At 37.9% G+C, this 19,925-nt stretch overlaps 1 protein-coding gene across 3 annotated transcripts in view; it reads left to right on the top strand.

Moving 5' to 3' along the window:
* ENOX1 (ecto-NOX disulfide-thiol exchanger 1) overlaps positions 1–8,114 on the top strand; it is a 303,179-nt gene extending 295,065 nt beyond the window's left edge. For all 3 annotated transcript variants that reach the window (XM_090258345.1, XM_090258343.1, XM_090258342.1), the window contains one exon: positions 7,191–8,114. In XM_090258345.1, the coding sequence (XP_090114471.1) occupies positions 7,191–7,322 (132 nt within the window). In that variant the 3' untranslated portion in view covers positions 7,323–8,114. The remainder of the gene's footprint in view (positions 1–7,190) is intronic.
* Positions 8,115–19,925: the final 11,811 nt, after the last annotated feature.

Here is a 19,925-nt window from a genome sequence, read left to right as displayed (position 1 = left end):
AAAGAGAGACAGGAATTAATTTAAATTTTCCTGGGCATGTAAACTGCATGTGCCTCCCCTAAAACTGTGTCGCCAGTAACAGATCATTTTCCCATTAAATATTTTTCCTGCTCTGATCATGATAATTGCTTATATTTCTCTTCTCCGCCTCCTCTAAACCACTCACAGTCATTCACTCAGCTCTGTAGTATCAAAAACATGACCAAGTCATTCACAGGAAAACAGGGCAAGGTGGCAGAGGATTATGGCTCCCTGAAGCTTTGCTGAATCAAAAATCATGTCCTGGGCACAGGCAGGTAAGCTCTTTGAACAGGCAACACTATCTTGAAAATAGTTTCTGATCAATGCATAGAATCTCCCACATCAGCCCAGAACCCTTCAAGCCCACTTGCTAATCCTGAGGAGCAAGGAAGTGAGCATTAGCAGGTGAATATCTTCTATCTTAGTCAATTGGACAGATCCCTCTGCTCTTCCTCCAATTAGTGTACTCTTTAGGAGACTAAGACCCAGTTCTCCAAGTGTGTCTGCCTTCTCCCTCTACTTACCTATAGCTTCTTCCCAAGGCCCACCAAGTGGAGGCTTTTATTCTGAAAATCAGACTCAACATGATGTAGCTGCAGATGCTGGAGGATTTAGAGACCTGCCATTTGGACGTGATACCACTGTTTGGTGATGGGCTCAAGTGCTTATGGGCATGCACACATTTCCCACCAGGGACTCAAACCATTTGCATATATGTACTAAAAGCAATAACTCTGGAAATACAAAACTAAAACATTTTGTCTGTTCCGAGGAGATTTAAATCAGCCTTAATGGGAGAGCATTCTTTCCCAGACTATAGATAGGCAGTAGGGTAGATGAAATGCACCCAGTAGTGTTTGTAAGATTGCCCACCTGCATAATCTTTAATATTCTGTATATTCTAGTGTTTTCTTAAATAACCACCTGTCACAGTATATTAATGATTGAATGAGCCTTCTGTTGCTTAGACAGACTATAATGAATGAGTCTTTTAGATGTCACAGCACCTCTGAAAAGCATATGACATGTGAAGTATTGGAGGTAACAATACTTCCATTTGGCTACATAAAGAATAAAAAGACAGTTGCTCACAACAAGAGAAGTTGATGACGTTACTAGGGACCCAGTGAATGTTAGATAATTCCCTGCTTTTCCCATACCCAGCACTGTCCTAGGGACTAGAAAGAACAGGGAATGGCCAGAGGACAAAAGAAATTTAAGAGTCTTGCTCTCAAAAAGGTTGTAGTCTAGTTGAGGAAATGGTATAATATCTACAAACCATCTTGAGAATCAGATGTGAACTAAGTGGTAAGTTGGGCAGGCAGACATTCTTGTGGCTTCCCTCTGGGGCACTTTAATGCACCTTGCACACTTCTCCCCGTTCTCCTCTTCCCGCCTTCCTTCTTTCTTTCCTTTCTTCCTCCTCTCATTTTCCATTGATATCTTTCCTTTTCTCCTTCTAATTATTTCCTTCTATTTATCTTCTTCCTTCTTTCCTTTTCCTTCTCTCCTCCCTGTTCCTTTTCCTCTTTCCTCCTCTGTTCTTCTGTTCCTCATTCCTCACCTTCTTTTTTATTCTCTCATACTTCCTTCCTAGTGTCCTCCCCCACTCCACATTCTGTATTTCTCTGCAAATGTCTATAGCAGGTACCTGTATACTGATGGTGTGCTTTGCCCAGGGATATGGAAAGTGTGCAGAAGGCTAACAGTCATTTTTCCCTGTGGAAGGATATCTGGTCTTCCAATTGGCTTCTCTGACTGTCCAGCCTTGACAAAGCCTATGCCAGTGTCTTTTCAGTGCCTCTGATGAGAGCCCCACGTCACCTGGCTTCCCTTGCCTGACTGATATGGGATATCAAGCCAACCGTCCTTATTAAAAAATTGGTTTATGTCTGCTTATGTCAGTTTACACATGTGCTGAGAGGCCTGGCAAGGAGAGCATAGGCTTGCCCTAGTCCACAAATCAGAAAAAAATTCAAGCAGATCTTACAAATTCTTACAAATTACATCTGTAATGTAATTTGTTACCAACCACAGAAGTCCCTTTGACACATAGGGTTTCTATTCCTTCTCATCTTTTCTTCTTATTTATTTATTTTTAATTAGAGCAAGTCAATCCTTTCTAAAAGAATAAATGTTAGACTTGGAATTTTTAAGCAAAACAGAGATGGGGGATCCACTGACACCATCAAAGGCTGAAAATACACAGACCACCAACTTCTTAGAACAAAAGCCAGCTAGGTAAGAGGGTAATAAAAACATGTTTATGACAATCTTCCTCACCTTCTAGAACACCAAATATGTGATGAATGGAAAAATGAGGTTTCACAGTCATGACACATGCCTCTAACCGCCATCATAATGCCACACAGGATTCTCTTAACCACGTGTATTTCATTCCCCTCATGGCATCCTTGTGAAAGATGGAATGCAGCTGCCCTCAGCAGCTGGGCAAGCAGCCCTGGGGCCCAGAGAGCCATTCATGACACAGGATGCTTAGAGAATCCCTGATCTCCAAAGGGATTAGGGAAAGGGAATCAATCCTGCACAACCAAGGAGGAAATGGGTCCATTTCACACTGAACTCAGCCAGGGAGACTGGCCACTTTGTTTTATGTGATGACACCATGACTCTTTCAGTTCTCAAGAGCAGGAAATTATTGGTAGAATGATAAAGGATATTATGAAGGCAAAATTACGAATTACAAGGAGGAGAATAAAATGAAAACAAAGTGAGGTATTTACAAAGTAAAAATTCTTTTGCCATGGTGTAAAAAAGGAGGACAAATTTAATTTTCCCTTGAAAATCCAAAATGGAATATGTCATAAAGATTATTTATTTTTTCAGGGTATGAAATGGTTTAAAAACCATTAACCTAACCTGAAAGCAGTTTCTCCATTATCTGTCTTCTGGCATGACATACAAACATCTTTAAGGAAATACTCTAGAATTTAGCTGAGAGCTTTAGTCAATAGATATATTAGATGAGATTTCATCTGAGGTGGTCTGTTCTATGATCGTGACACATCCCTGGTCACATTATTTACATCTTTATGGCAGAATCGGACTATCACCTCGCACTACTAACAGCAACTTAGAGTTAACTACTTTTGAGGACACTAATTTCCATTATATTCATTTCTAGCTGTGTCAAAATCTGAGGAATGGTTAATTACTTATTCAAACTAAGTATTCACAAGCATTTCGAATCCCAGTTTCACTGCTTCTTAGCTATGTGTCCTTGAACAACTTTTTTTAACATCTCTGTGCCTCAGTTTTACCCTCCGTACTGAATGACAATCTATAAACAGCATCCAGAACAATATCTGGCACACAGTAAGGCTAAGTGCTTGTTGCTGTTTGTTTTGTGCTTTAAAGTACACAAGAGACCTATTACATCCTATCATTTTGAAATATTTGCCCCAACCCTCATGGGCAGATGAATTTTAAATAGCTTGCCCAAAGACAGCAACTTAATATATGGTGTGGCCAGCACTTGGATCCAAGTCCGCAGAGCATTCAGTGAGTTTCTTTCCAATTCCCTCATCTTCCAAAGGAGAAAACACCCAGAGGCAATGTGATTTAGATAAGGTAGTGAAGCAGGTTAAGGGGCATGCCATGAATGGAATCCAAATCTCATTTCTTTCTTACAGCAAGTAAGGAGTTTGTTTGATTGTTTAATGAACTTTCTGATGAGAAAATGCACATAAAGCACTTACTCTGAGGCCCTGTCCACCCTGTCCACAGTAGAAAACTCCTCTGCTGTCTTCTGCTTCCTTTGAGGTAGACATTAGTTAGGCTCAGGTCACGAAACTATGTAAAACAAGATTCCCCATGATCTTGCTTTTTTGGGGAATGGTTCCTGTGAAGGTTCATTAGCATATGAATTTGTACAAGCTGGTTGAGTTGGGAATTTTCCACATTTTTGCCACTGATGTTGCTCTCACTCTAAAGGATTTATCCCAGGGAACCTGCTCTCCTATACTCAGACTGCTCTCCAAGGTCCCGATTCAGGAGCAGAAAGGCAATGACCAAGAGGATTATTTCTGGTTCTCCCTGGGTGACTGGCCTCAGTGGTTAAGAACAAGGCCAGGGAGCCTGGACCTGCACCCAGTTGCACATTTACTGTCAAATTACTCTATACTAGGTACCTAATCTTTCTGGACCTCAGTTTCCTCATTGTAAATTACTCCCTCTCTTAAAAGAGTGTAGTAAGATTAAGGAGTATTTTCAGAAGAGTTTTGCAAGGAAAAGTTTCTAGATGACAGTTTTTACATTTTTTATAACCAGCTGCAGGACTATTGGGTGGCGTTTCCTGACTGGATGACCCCAGTTGGCCTCCCACATAGATGCTATTTTCAGATCATATTTTTATTTTACCGTTAAGAATTTAGCTTTTCTACCTAATGAAGAGCACAAGACTTTGTCCCAACTTTTCGAAGGGAGGTGACAGTTATGCTGGAAACAAGCCTATGATGGACTCACAGTTACCTCAGTCTGTCAGTTTGTCTCAGCCTGTTCTTGATCTGAGGAAGGACCACTAATCCCAAGGGTGTTGCTGGAATTTGAATGGAATTGGAGCCTGTGGTACATCACCTGTGGGGTCCTCCTACAAAAGTAAGAAAGGAGCTTGTTTAGAGGACAATATGGCCCCAGAAACTTAAGGAAAACTGCCTTTTGGACCAATAAAAATGGGGTTCGACCACATAGCTCTCTGTACTTATTTCCTTTGGCCTATGAACACAGCTTGAACCATCTACCACAAAATGTTTGATATTAGTGTGTTCTATGAGCACTGATACATGGATGTATATAGAAAGTGTGCTTGTGCCAGGCACTATACTACATTATACATATAATTATCTCATAACATTGGGAAGGACATTGTTATTTCTATTATACACATGAGGAAACTGAGAATTACAGCTATTAAGTGACCTCCCCAAAGTCACACAGCTTGCTTTAGGACTAGTCTCAATTAAATTCCAAGCCTATGTGATTTAAGTCCCCATTCTTAACCCAAATATGCCTGAACATAATTACTTAGAGTGATTGTTAAAATAGGTTATCTGGGCTACAGCCCAGGTCAGCTGAATTAGTCTCCAGAGAAGGGGCTACAGATTTGTTTTTTTAATAAGTACCCCTGGTGCTTGATATGTAAAACAACAACTACACCCCTAGTTCATTACCTCCAGCTGATGACAATCATGGGGATTGTTTAAAGTATACCAATGCACAGGTCCCAGCCCACATGCACAGGTTTACAGTAGTCCCTCTCTAATATCGAAGTTCACTTATCGCGGCCTCACTGTATCGCGGGATTTTTTAAAATATTATATTTAATTATTTATCATCGATTTTTCGCTATATCGCGGGATTTTGCGGTACTGTATACATAGGTTTTTAAAGTTACATAGGTTTAAGAATGTAGAATAAATGTAAGGTTCCTACTTCGAGGGGGCGGTGGTGTCTAGAACATAATACCCGCAATAAGTGAGGAAATACTGTATTCCGAATTCTGTCTTTGATAAAATGGTTCTGTAGTTCACTCAGACTTCTCGGCCATAAAATGGAGAACATAATATCTGTCTCACAAGTCTCATAGGAGTGTTGGGAGAATGAAGTGAGGATACTGGTGAAGGTGCTTTGCACAGTGCTCATTGAAAGAAAATATGCTTTTCAAAATCACTGTGTACCTTTCAATCATCTGTTTATTAGGCTTTTGTTGGTTGATCTTCGAATCTACTAATCCATTTAACATGGTTTTATGGGAAAATGCATTCAAATTTCAAAATAATTCCCACAGAAATTTTAAAACACAATTGACTGCCCTGGCTGGTATGGGTCAGTGGGTTAAGCACTGGCCTGCGAACTGAAGTGTCGCTGGTTCAATTTCCAGTCAGGGCACATGGCCTGGGTTGCAGGGCCCAGTACCTGGTTGGGGGCATGCAAAAGATGTTCCTCTTGCATATCAAAGTTTCTCTCCCTTTCTCCCTCTCCCCCCCCTCTCCCGAAATAAATAAAATCTAAAAACAAAAACAAAAAAAAACAATTGACTTCTACTTTCAGGACTGCCTCTACTTAAAGTTTTGTATTATAGAAATATTGAATGTATCATATGAAATCTTTTCCATGTGAATATTAAGTAAATAGTTGATTTGACTTCCTGATCTATCTGGTCTCTCTTTAAAATTAGTCATAATATTGTTAAATGGAAAGTGTGGACTCTAAAATGGTATTTATACAGTGATTATAGCATGGAAAATAATAATAGGTTTGATTCAGTGAACATTTCTATGTGCCCAAAGCTGTGCTAAGCCAAGGGTCTTTATACATCCTTATGGAATCTTGTTACTCCCACTTGCTGAGCTTAGACTATGTTGGCGGGGGTCATTTAGTAGAAACAGGATTCAAACAGCAATGTCAGAAGCCCAATCCCAGGGTTTTAGTCGCCTCTCTATATGGAATTCCTCTACTCACACATGGGTTAGGAAGCAAAAACAGGAAAACAAGAGCACCAGCTGTGTTAGAGCAGGATTGTGGTTAATTTGCTCTTTATTTAAGATAAAATGAATTATTGGTATAAAAATGCATGAAATAAAAAATTGATAGAAGAAAAAATTGATTTAAAAAAATCTACCTGGATTTTATGACTAGATGTCAAGACTTTCATTGCTACATGTTTTGGCTTTCTGTTCCTAATCCTTTCTTGTCTTCTCGTCCCTGTGAAAGTTTGAGAAAGAAGAGTGGCAAGAAATCTACCCATGCTCTCTCTAGCCCTCAGTGGGTTGGATAAGAGTGCTGCCCTTTGCAGAACAGGACGAGGGCACCAAGAGCTTCCCCAGAGTGGTGGTGATTAATCTGAGCCCTCCTGCCCTGGCCCCATACTCCTTCTATAGCACAAAGGGTTGTTCAGGCACGGCACTGCCAGCAAGGTAGCCATCCGTGTGAAAGGTGAATTTGGAACTTTCTGTCCGTTTGCCCCATGTCCCTCCCCAACAGCTGCTCACAGAATGGGGAGGAATCCCGTCCCTGATTTCCTCAAGCTCCTGTTATAAGGCCAGGTGGAAAACTTCGTGATGTCTGTATCACTGGAAAAGCACATTCTTACCCAGCCCCCACTGCCTCTATGATGTTCCTGTCCTAAAGCTGACTCTTCTTCCTAACAGATATCTGCAAATGAAATCGAAATGCTTTTGATGAGGTTGCCACGCATGTTTAAACAAGAATTCACAGGCGTGGGAGCAACGCTGGAGAAAAGGTGGAAGTTGTGTGCCTTTGAAGGAATTAAAACAACCTAACTATGAAAAGCAAAACAAAATCTCTGGAAATGAAATCGCCTGAAGCCATCCGGGGCTGTGCAGTGTGAGCGCAGGAGATTCGGGGTTGGTCCAGCATGGGACCTTAGTGGAGCCTGTAGAGCCTGACCGTAGTTCCATCTGTGGCGTTCTCTTGTGAGTGGAAATATAATCGTGTCCCGGTTCCCTAAAACAAACAAAGCTTCATATTGTGACAGATCTGTTTCCTATGAAAACCACACAATGATTCCACAGTCATAATGATGGCAAAATCTTAAAATATGCTACATTTGAGAATAGCTCACCAAGCAAAATATTTAAAGTTGACGATGGTGTAGCAATGGTTGTTGCTAGGCTGCAGAGTTGTATATATGATGTATAGCTGAAATCATTTGATGACATTTTCCTAATAGTCTTTGTTTTAGTTTTTAAAAAAGTAATTTTACAGTGAGGAAAAAATCATACCAAAAGAAAACTTGAATATGTGTCTGAACAGTTATTGTATTTTATAAATTAAGTTATATGCTATTCCAAGGACTTTTGCCTTATTGAAGAGGCAGAAAATGTGATTGGACTCCTTGGGAATGCTTTATCAAGAATATTATTTTTCTAATGTAACAATTCTCCATCATAAGTTCTTTTAACATGGACTGCATAATAATTTTCATAAAATGTAAATAAGGGAAAAACTAGTGCTACTGTCTTGTACTTGGTATGTAATATTCAGGTTTATGCATCAAAATAAACATTCAGTAAATACTCCTGTTACAAATTTTATAGTAAAGATATTAATTTTTTCAATAAATATGACTTCTACCATATTGGTTTTGCAAATTATTTGTTGTATTTTAATTCTTCCTTAAGAAATTTTCACATTATTTGGTCCCATCTCATATCCCATCATTTTAAAATGATTAGTGCATGAGTGACCTTGAGACAAAATATTTAAAACAGAAATATACAAAAATTCCAAAGTGGGAAGTATTAAGAAAGGGTGTTTAAAAATACCAAGAAATGGCATCCAAAAACAGTCCATGAAAGTTTACCTTTGTTTTGTATATCATGGGCAGGTACAAAGTAATCATTTAGATAATTTTATTAATTCCTGAATTTATTTATTTATATGTTTGCTGGAAAGCATCCAAGTTAGAAAAGGAATTAAACAATTCATACCTGGACCAAGAATTTAAACAGAATTTGGTCTTCACCTCTTTCTTTTAATTTCAAGAAAAATGGAATTTTAACTTGTATCTACTTCCTGCTTTCTTATAAAGCAATCACCTAAAAGGTATTCAAAATATTAATTTTTTTATTTTTTTTATTTTTGATTTACTGTTTTTCTATTACAGTTGTTCCACTTTTTACCCCATTGCTCCCCCACCCAAAGATATTAATTTTAAATAAAACATTTTTAGGAAGATAGCTGAATAGTGAATGATCTTTGAAATTCTAAAAAGGAGTTCGTAATTTTCTGTTAGACATTATTGACTTCAGGATCTTTTTGTTGAGCCTTGATAAGGTGCTTATTTGTACCCCCTATAAATATCTACACATATATTATTAAGTTTAGGCTCGGTGCTAATGCCATATGGAAATGAATCAGAAAAGACCCTCTCCTTAATAAGCGCAGAACTCAATGAGAAAAAGACATTTTCCCAAAAGTTCTTGTATGATATGAGCCAGGTGACAGGAAAGATGTGACAAGGGTGCTATGGGATTCTAACTAAATGGCAACATCACATCAAATGTTGAAACACTAGAGGCCTTTCCATTACCATCTATCGACGTCCACTACCACCATCATCCTGACACATTTGTCTCCATATCAGGAGATACAAATAAGGATACAACAGTCAAAAAGGAGATGGCCTCATTTACAAATAATCTTATTATAAAATAGAAAACCTATGAGGGTCACCTGAAATATAATTAGAAGAAAGGCTAGTTATAAAGACATAGAGTCTAGTAGGGACACAAGGTACCACTATCTAGACAGACTATTTCTAACTGAAAGCATGGGAGATGTTTTCAAATTTGCATTTATACTTTTAAGTATGGCTGATATTCACTTTAGCAGAAGGATACACTGCACAGGGTAAAACCCTAACTAAGAGCTCTGATTAGGAAAAGGAACTGGAGGGACCTTATATTAGATCTGATAACACACTATTTTCTAAACACATGGTCCACAGCCCTACGTGGCAATTCAAAGGAACGAAATGGTTAATGCAGCTCTCAGAAATATTTGAGTAATCCCAAGAGATAAGTGCCTGCACTAGGAAAATCTACTTTGTCTATAGTTTTATTTATACTTGAAACTAATTATTAGTTGTCTAGAAATATGTATTTTAGCTTCAATTATGTGAACAACTTATTTTTGCAAAAAAAAAAAACCTTCTAAATTCTTTCACAGACATTTGACTTCAGCTGGGACTTTAGAAATCACCTGGGGAAGGAGCTAACATTGGTATCTTGGAGGGCCATCTGGAGTCTACATAAGACTGTCAATGCATCTTCTCTAATGCTCAGAATAACTTTGTACAAAGATACTACTATTGTCCTCATTTGTCACATAAGAAAAATGAGGCTCAGAACTTCTAAATAATTTGGCCAAGTTTGCATAGTCAGTTTTGAATACAGAATCTGAACCCAGGGTTGACTGACTCCAAAATATGTTCTTTTTTCAATATATTGTGTTTCTAGTTCCATTCTATTCCCACCCCCCAACCCCCCCCACCCCATGAGCCTAATGCCCATCCAGTGCCTTTGGATCACTACTTTTATTTTCCGTTCTTCTCCATCATCCTTTGTATATGGGTAGAGATGTGAAGACTTCAGCCTTTCTCTCCTACATTTACACAGTAACAAATCATGCTTCTCGGACTCCAAGAATGAGGAGAACATTAAAAGACTGGAGATCCTCGTAATCTGGCCCCAATGGGCTTTTCTGGCTTGCTTTTTCACTGTTTTCATGAATAGAACTAATATTTTTTACTTTTCTGCTTCTGTGCATATATTTCTACCCAAATGAAATGAACTTACTCACATCTAGTTATCACAATTCTACACATCCTTAAGAGGAAAATTCAAAGACACCCCACCCCCTACCCCAGCCCTGTCCATGAAGTTTTTCTCCACCGCCCAGCAGAAGTCATTTTTCCTGCCTCTGCACAGCCATCCCACTTAACTACTTCTTCAGGACATACTGGCCAGCTGCCTTTGCTTTATCTCCCTATTAAATCACATGCTCTTTAAGGAATCCAAGCATGTTTCATTGACTTTGAATTATTTCTCAAAGTGGTTGTGCTTGTAAATATTTAAAAAGTAGGACAGAGAACTAACCAAGATGTTTTTCTGATGTCAGGGATGAATCTGTTTATACATGAGGAGAAAAATATTTTAATATGTTTGAAAAAGCTATAAATACTTCGATCTAAAATTCCAAAGCAGAAATGTGAGAGAAAATGTTCTGCATATTATTGAAGTACAATGAGCAATCCAATTCCTTATCAAACCTCTAACGCAGATCAATTACCACCTTCTCTATGAAGCCCTGATCCCCTCCGGAACCTCCTTCTCTGTATTCCCACTATTATTCATTATATTTCTACTGCAGTCCTTATACTATATTATAGTCGTTTGTGAATGCAGCTGACTCTCCCAGTCCTGGCAGCTAGAGACCTTCCTTACCCATCTATCTAGACCATCTGACATGACATACCATGACTTTTAAATAAACATTTATTGACTGAATGAACCAAATGAAATAAAGAAAAGCCTACACAAGTTCCTTCCGAATTTGTTAAAATGGAACATATTCAAATATTAGGTCCAGTAACAGAGGCTAGAATTTTCTGCTCCTCAGTTGTAAAATCTCCGCAAAATTCTTAACCTGTTTCTTTTGTTGTAGTAAAATATACATAATATTTTTCACTTTAACTATTCATAATTATACAATTCAGTGACATTAAATACATTTACAATGTAATAACAAATCACAGCTATATCTAAAAATTTTTCAGCATTATCCCCAACAAAAACTTTAATGCATCCATTAAATAATAACCCCTATCCTATCCCCTTCCTTTCAGTCCCTGGTAGCCTCTATTCTACTTTGTGTTTCTTTCAATTTGCCTATTCTAAGCCTGTCATATAAGTGGAATCATACAGTATTTGTCCTTCTGTATCTCACTTATTTTATTAAGCCTAATGTTTTCAAGGTTCATCCATGTTGTAGCATGCATCAGAACTTCATTCCTTTTCAAAACTGAATAACATTCCATTGTCTAAGAACTCTTCTTGCTGGCAAGGAAAAGTCGGTGTTCTGTTTGAAAATACTTAAATGCTTTTATAAATACAACATCAAAACAGCATTTGAAAGTGTGGAAAGGTTTGTTTTATTTGAATAAACCTCTAACCTTTATTAAGGGTAATAAAAACAAAATGACAAAATTAGAAGAAGCTGGTAATAATTTCTAGAAAGTGAGATTGTTTAAATAAATATCCATGTGATAAATGTGATATGCAATATTTTCTTGGGGTTGGGAATGTTTTACTTTAAGGATTTTTTTTTTTTCATCTCTTTTCTAAAAATGGCTGCCGTGTTTACTTGCTGAACTCAATAAAGGATTTTTATCCCCAAACATAAGAACTGCACTACCATAATACTCAAAGTTTCTTCTTATAAGCTGATAAAATAAAAATGTTAGATTCCTAAAATCCTACAGTGGGCTCACTTTGTGTGTAGCCCACCAAACATGAACATTTCAGAGTTAAACAAGTTATAGTGAATGTGTTTATATATTAGATCACTAAAAATATTGTCTCTAGTTCTACCACCTCCAAATTTCCTCTTTTGCTTTCCCGTTATTTGTTATTGTTATTGCTGTTTATTTTAATTTGTGGACTTCAACAATTTGGAAATTACTCATACTGTGTAAGAAAGTGTTCAGTTTGTGTCAAGGTCCAGTCCCAGCCCCAACATTTATTGGCCTTGTGAATGTTAGAGGCTGGGATATTAGGGCATGTTACCTAACCACAGCAAGGCACAAGTCCCAGATTCATGAAATGGTAATGTACAATACGTACCTACTTCATAGCATTGCTGTGATAGTTAAAAAAGCCAGTATGCATATAGCACATAACTCAAGTCCAGGCAGACTGAAGGCATTGATTTCCTCAAAAATGGTACTTTAGGTACATTATCCCAAGAGGCAAGCCTTTTCTCTGCTATCAACATATCCCTGTCCTTAGGGATAAACAGCCAATGTTTATGTTGTTAATATAAGAATAAAATGAATATAAGACAAGCAACATCCCCACAAATAGTCCATTAAATATTTCAAGTGTAAGACTTACATAAGCAAAATAACTATAATTCTGTACAGTGCAAAGACTTCAGCAACTCTTATAAAGCAAATTAGTGGTCACTGTTACAGTAACCCTCAGCACTGAGAAAATGTGGAGCTGGAATTCTTTGTTGAAGCACCTTTTTACTTATTTGGTATATTTCCACTGAACAGTAATCAGGGTCAAATACACTCAACTGTGAAGAAACTATATGGCTCTGGGCAACTGCCATTTTGAATGACGGTCAACTAAGTACAGAGTATGCAAGGATTAAATAAAGTATTAATTATGTTTTTTTTTAAAACCCAGCAGAGACATTGTAAGGAAAAATTATAGTTGTAGCTAGAGCATGCAATAGTATTATTTTAGAGAGCATACACATCCATTATAGTTGCTGAGTTTCAAAATAAAGAATTCCAGTAAATCTAGTAATTACAGACTGGTTGTGTTAATAAGATTGGCTATTCTGGTCCAGAATTCTAACTCTGTTTTCCTGCTCTCAGAACTGTACATATGCCCAGATAATAAAGCTCAGATGTTTGTACTGCACATTTTACCTCCTATATGATGTACATTTATTGGTACAGAGCTATGTAATGGAATGTTCTTACTTCATGGGAAAAACATACTCATAAAAATAAATTGCAGACATTTTACAGTAGAGAATGGTATTCTTTTATACATGGCAAAAAAGTGGTTGATGTACAATGGAAAGTGCATTGCATGTAATGAAATGCATTTTTTGTTTAAAAATATACTTATTGTGTGTTGAAAATTGTAATATCTACCCTGCACAAGAAATTTTCTATTATAATGATCATTTGCTATTATAGGGAATAAACCCTTTTTCTTCTTTACCAAAATAGTGTATCTTAATATTAGCCCACAACACTGTGAAGTTCACTTAAGAAGAACTGTGTGTAGATAAGAAAAGGAGTGAATCAGAAGCCAGAATATTTCATTTCATCTGCTTTTCATATCTGAGCAAGTGCTATGTAATCTACTACATCTGGTAGCAATCTCTTTTCATAAAACATTCTTCTTTTCAGAAGAAAAAGCTAAAATTGGTCATTTTGAGGCTCTCATCAATAAATAAATCTCTTGCCTTTGTACGTTTACACATAAGTAAGGGTTTGTTTCTCTAGTACTTTTTAGAGAGAATGTAAAGAATGCGCTGGGGAGTCAAACTGTCTTCAAGTGGAGATAATGTATAAAAACTATTATGGGCATTTATTAAATAGATATCGATTGTTACATGAAATCAACATATCATGCATCATTTTTATGACTTACAATCACAGTAAATTAAGTTTCAAGCAGGAAGTGCTATACATTTCTCCTGAGGATAATTGTCATTTCCTAAGGCTGAGTAGTAACTGAGTAGGATATTGCACTTATTAGATGCTCCTTGAGCATATAAAGGTAACTTTAATGCATGCCAAAGAAATGCTTTGTGGTGCTGGGTCTGGTATGCAGTGAAACTGCTGGTATCAGAGGGTAGATAGCAAAATCTAGACTGTGCCAACCTAGAGTCAAGTATTTTATATTACTGCTTACTATGAGGGGCTGGTAAATGAAGCTTTCAGCATTCTGGTCCTTGAATGGGGTGGACAGCCTGGTAGTAGAGACAACATTGTGAAGTGTTCAAGAGCATTTATCTGGAATCATCCCACGTGAGTGATCACAGGCATGTGATAAATCTCTTTGATACTTAATCTCTGAAATGGGGATAATAGTAGCAACTATCTCATAGAGTCTTGCTGTAATTTTTCAAGTGACTGGATCTAACTAGATCATCTAAATTATATAACTCTTCTAGTAAAATTTTCAGTGTCATGGCCTCACATTCTTACTATCTGTATATTGATAGGGTTCTGCAAAAAATAGAAAGGTGCGTAGGAAAATTTAGATGGTCTCTAGAGGAATTAGAACTTCTTGGTTGGAAAATGTTTCTCATCTCTGGCCTCTCCAGTTAACAAAAAATCTCAAAGTAAAACACAGCCTGGGGCAAAGATTCAATCAAATATTAATATTTAAGGGGTTTTTATTAATGACCTCTTAAAGAAATAAAGCAGACCTAGCAGAGCCTCTAAAGGAAATAAACGGGCTGCTAGGAATCTAAAGAACATTGCCCCACAGAAATCTGGCTTGCCCAAATAACAGAAGTTAAGTCTATAAAGAGATCTAGCTCCAAAAAATTATAGGTGTTACTCTATGCTCATTAGATTTATAAGAAACCTACAAAAGTTTTTCTAATTTATACTAAAAATACTGAGACTGTTAAAAATGTAAGAAAACCTCTGGTCCCTCATCTCCACAAGCAGAATGTAGACTGAGAAAATTGCTCAAAGGACACAGAGAGTGGAAAAGTAAAGGCAACCAAAATGGTAGAGCACAAAGCCATAGAAAAAAATTACTGGAGAGTCACTCCTCGGAAGAAGAACTGAGGCCTAATCAAGGACCTCCTCTGAACTGGAGGTCCTAATAGCATTTGCTGGGATAGACTTGAGAAATGCTAAGAGTCAATCATTCTAATGTGCTTTCCATTTTTCCCCTTTTAACATGAAATCTTCTACTATCATTATTCTGCCCTTTATTACCCTTGTGTATTACGTTCAGCAACAAATAGCTTGTTCGTTTCATTCATAGGATTTCAACTCAAAAGACCCGCTGTATCCAAGGAGTCAAATTTGAACCAGTTATACATCTTGAGATCCTGGATGTTGAGCCTGATAATGTGATTAGACAAGATGTTTAGGGATCTTGGGAGAAGGGGGTGAGCTTTGGATGTGGGAATAAAATGGATAGTTAGGACAAGAGTGTACACATTTCACTAATGTATCAATTTCCATTCCAATTTCTGTATCAGTTTTCCATTGCCACACATAACACTGCATAACAGATCACCCAAAATTGAACGGCTTGAAACAACAATCATTTACTTAGTTCACAGGTCTGCAGGTTTGTGATTTAAATTAGAAATTTCTTGTGATCTTCATTAAATTCACTGGCATGTTTTCTAAGTCAGTCAGCTACTGGCTGGGATCATGGGTTTTTTTGTTGTTGTTGTTTTGTTTCTCTTTGTTTGTTTTTTAAGTAGATTATATCGATTATGTTGCTACAGTAGTCACAATTTTTTTCCCTTTGCTCCCCTCAGCCCAGTAACCCCCTTCCCTCCAACAATCCCACCCCCCTTAGTTCACGTACATGGATCATGCATATAAGTTCTTGGCTTCACCCTTTCCTATATTATTCATAACTTCCGCCTGTCTATTTTGTACCAACCAATTATGCTGCTTAATACCTGCACCATTTCTCCATCTCTCCCTCTTCCCCCTCCCAGCTGATAACCCTCCAAATGATCCCCATACATATGATTCTGTTCCTATTCTGGTTTGCTTAGTTGGATTTTGTTTTTGTTTTTTAGATTCAGTTGTTGATAGTTGTGAGTTTGTTGTCATTTTAATGTTCATAATTTTGATCTTTTTCTTAAGTAAGTCCCTTTGACATTTCATATAATAATGGCTTAGTGATAATGAACGTCTTTTGCTTTGCCTTGTCTGGGAAGCACGTCATCTGCCCTTCCATTCTAAATGATAGCTTTTCTGGATAGAGTAATCTTGGTTGTAAATCCTTGCTTTTCATCGCCTTGAATACTTCTTACCAGCCTCTTCTTGACTGCAAAGTTTCTTTTGAGAAATCGGCTGATAGTCTTATAGGCACCCCTTTGTAGGTAAGTCTTTGCTTTTCTCTTGCTGTTTTTTAAAGATTCTCCCTTTATCTTTCATCTTTGGCATTTTAATTATGATGTGTCTTGGTGTGGTCCTCTTTGTGTCTAGCTTGTTTGGGAACCTCTGTGCTTCCTGGACTTGTATATCTATTTCCTTCACCAAATTTGGGAAGTTTTCCTTCATTATTTTTTCACATAAGCTTCAATTTCTTGCTCTTTCTCTTGTCCTTCTGGCACCCTTATGGTTCAGATGTTGGCACATTTAAAGCTATCCCATATGTTCCTAAACCTCTCATTTTAAAAAATTCTTGTTTCTTCATTCTGTCCTGATTGATTTTTTTCTTTCTTATTTTCCATTTCATTGATTTGAACCCCGGTTTCTTTTCTTTCACCATTGCTTTTGTATGGATTTTCCTTCATTTCATTTGGCATAACCTTCTTCCTTTATGCGTTTGACATACTTAAGCATATCTGCCAAGTCTGTGAGCATCTTTATCACCAGTGTTTTAAACTCTGCATCTGTTAGTTTGGTTTTCTCCTCATTTGTTAGGTTAACTATCTCCTCATCACTTAGTTCACCCACTGGAACCTTGATTTATTCCCTCTTTTGGGCCATACTTCTCTGTCCCTCAACTTAACAGGCTACTGTGTTTGTTTGCCTCTATATCTTAGGTAGAACTGCCACACCTGTTATGTTGTAAGGGGCGGAGCCTCAGGTATTTGTCAGTACAGGACGACCCATTTCATCACATTGTGGCACTGTATGTGGGGGAGGGGTCTGAGAGGGAACAAAGCCCCTTGCTCAGCATTTGCCCCTTTTCCACGCACTCCTCTCACTTCCATATGGCACTGGCGCCTCTCTAGCTGTTGCCCTGGCCATTGTTCCCAGATTGGGTGGGTCTGCAAATGTTCTAGGACCATGGGGGCCCTTTAAACAAGTGGACTCTGCTGAGAGACCAGCAGTTTCTTCCTCTGCCCAAATCACCATTGGTTTCCACAGTCAGAAGCAATGAGGCTTTATTTTTCCCGGTGCTGGAACCGTGAGCTGCACGGTCTGGTGCTGGGAGCACTCCCCAGGTGTCCTTCCCAACTTTTTAAACCATGTGATTGCACTTTCCACCGGCCTGCCACTGCCACTGCCACCACCACACCAAGTCCTCTCCACCCTGGCTCTGTCACTCCTACCTGTCTGGATGAGTATTTCTTCTTTTTCTTTTTTTTTTTTAATTTTATTTTTTGTTTATTCAATTACAGTTGTCCCATTTTCCCCCCATTGCTCCCCCCTCCCAGCCCATCATTTCTCCCACAATTGTATCCCTCCCCGTTGTCCATGTCCATGAGTCATTCATATACGTTCCTTGACTAGACCCTTCCCTTACTTATCCCTCTTCTCTCCCTCCCCCCTCCCCCCTACTGACTACTATTCTAGTCTTTGCCTATTTAGTTCGTTTGTTTGTGTTGCTCTTTAGTTTCCTGTATTGGGTGATATCATATGGTATTTTGCTTTCTTTGCCTGGCTTATTTCACTAAGCATAATTCTCTCTAGTTCCATCCATGTCGTCGCAAATGGCAGGAGTTCCTTCTTTCTTTCTGCTACATAGTATTCCATTGTGTAGATGTACCACAGTTTTTTAATCCACTCATCTACAGATGGGCACTTAGGCTGTTTCCAGCACTTAGCTATTGTAAACAGGGCTGCTATGAACATAGGAGTGCATAGGTTTTTTTGAATTAGGGTTTTAGGATTTTTCGGGTATAATCCTAGCAGTGGAATCACTGGTTCAAATGGCAGTTCCATTTTTAGTTTTTTGAGGTAATTCCATACTGTTTTCCATAGTGGCTGCACCAGTCTGCATTTCCACCAACAGTGCAGTAGGGTTCCTGTTTCTCCACATCCTCGCCAGCATTTGTTGTTTGTTGATTTGTTGATGATGGCCATTCTGACAGGTGTAAGGTGGTATTTCATTGTGGTTTTTACTTGCATCTCTCTGATGGCCAATGATGTTGAGCATTTTTTCATGTGCCTATGGACCTTCTGTATGTCCTCTTCGGAGAAGTGTTTGTTCAGGTCCTTTGCCCATTTTTTAATTGCGTTGTTTGTTTTCTTGATGTTGAGTCGTATAAGCTCTTTATATATTTTGGAGATCAGTCCCCTGTCTGTGATATCATTGGCAAATATGTTTTCTCATATGGTTGGTTTCCTTTTCATCTTGCTGATGTTTTCTTTTGATAGGCAGAAACTTTTTAGTTTGATGTAGTCCCATTTGTTTATTTTTTCCTTTATTTCTCTTGCCTTGGGAGATGTATCCGTGAAGATATTGTTACGTGTGATATCTGAAATTTTCCTGCCTATGTTTTCCTCTAGGACTTTTATGGTATCACGGCTTACATTTAAGTCTTTAATCCATCTTGAGTTTATTCTCATGTGTGGTGTAAGTTGGTGGTCTAGTTTCATTTTTTTGCACGTCCCTGTCCAGTTCTCCCAGTACCATTTGTTAAAGAGGCTCTTCTCACTCCATTCTATGTTCCTTCCTCCTTCATCAAAGATTAGTTGACCATAGAGGCCTGGGTTTATTTCTGGGCTCTCTATTCTGTTCCACTGATCTATATGTCTGTTCTTATGCCAGTACCAGACTGTTTTGATCACAGTGGCTTTGTAGTATTGTTCGATGTCTGGTATCGTGATTCCTCCTGCTGTGTTCTTCTGTTTCAAGATTGTTTTTGCTATTCGGGGTCTTTTTGGTTCCATATGAATTTTTGGAGGATTTGTTCTAGGTCAGTGAAATATGTCATTGGTATTTTAATAGGGATTGCATTGAATTTGTAAATTGCTTTGGGTAGTATGGCCATTTTGATGATGTTGATTCTTCCCATCCAAGAACATGGTATTTGCCTCCATTTATTTGTATCTTCCTTAATTTCTTTCTTCAATGTTGCATAATTTTCAGTGTACAGGTCTTTTATCTCTTTGGTTAAGTTTATTCCTAGGTACTTTATTTTTCTTGTTGCTATAGTAAATTGTATTTTCTTTTTTGCCTCTGTCTCTGATATTTTATTGTTGGTGTACAGAAATGCCTTAGATTTCTGTATATTTATTTTGTACCCTGCGATTTTGCCAAATTCACTTATTATATCAAGTAGTCTTTTAGTGGAGTTTATAGGGTTTTCTAGGTATACTATCATGTCATCTGCAAATAGTGATAGTTTTACTTCTTCTTTCCCAATTTGGATGCCTTTTATTTCTTTGTCTTGTCTGATTGCTGTGGCTAGGACTTCTAACACTATGTTGAATAGAAGTGGGAAGAGTGGACAGCCTTGTCTAGTTCCTGATTTCAGGGGGAATGCTTTCAGTTTTTGTCCATTGAGTATGATGTTGGCTTCAGGCTTCTCATATATAGCCTTAATGATGTTAAGGTATGCTCCCTCTATTCCCATTTTGCTATTTCTTCTTTATATCTGTTTGCTGGACTTCCATGCAGCTTGATTTTCTGCAACTTCTTGTTGTCTCTAGTTTTGAGGCAGTTGTA

This window comes from Furipterus horrens, unplaced genomic scaffold (assembly GCF_987537825.1).
Source record: "Furipterus horrens unplaced genomic scaffold, mFurHor1.1.pri manual_scaffold_12, whole genome shotgun sequence".
Classification (NCBI taxonomy): domain Eukaryota; kingdom Metazoa; phylum Chordata; class Mammalia; order Chiroptera; family Furipteridae; genus Furipterus; species Furipterus horrens.
Note: the sequence above shows the minus strand (reverse complement) of the source record. Positions and strands in the feature narration are given on the sequence as shown.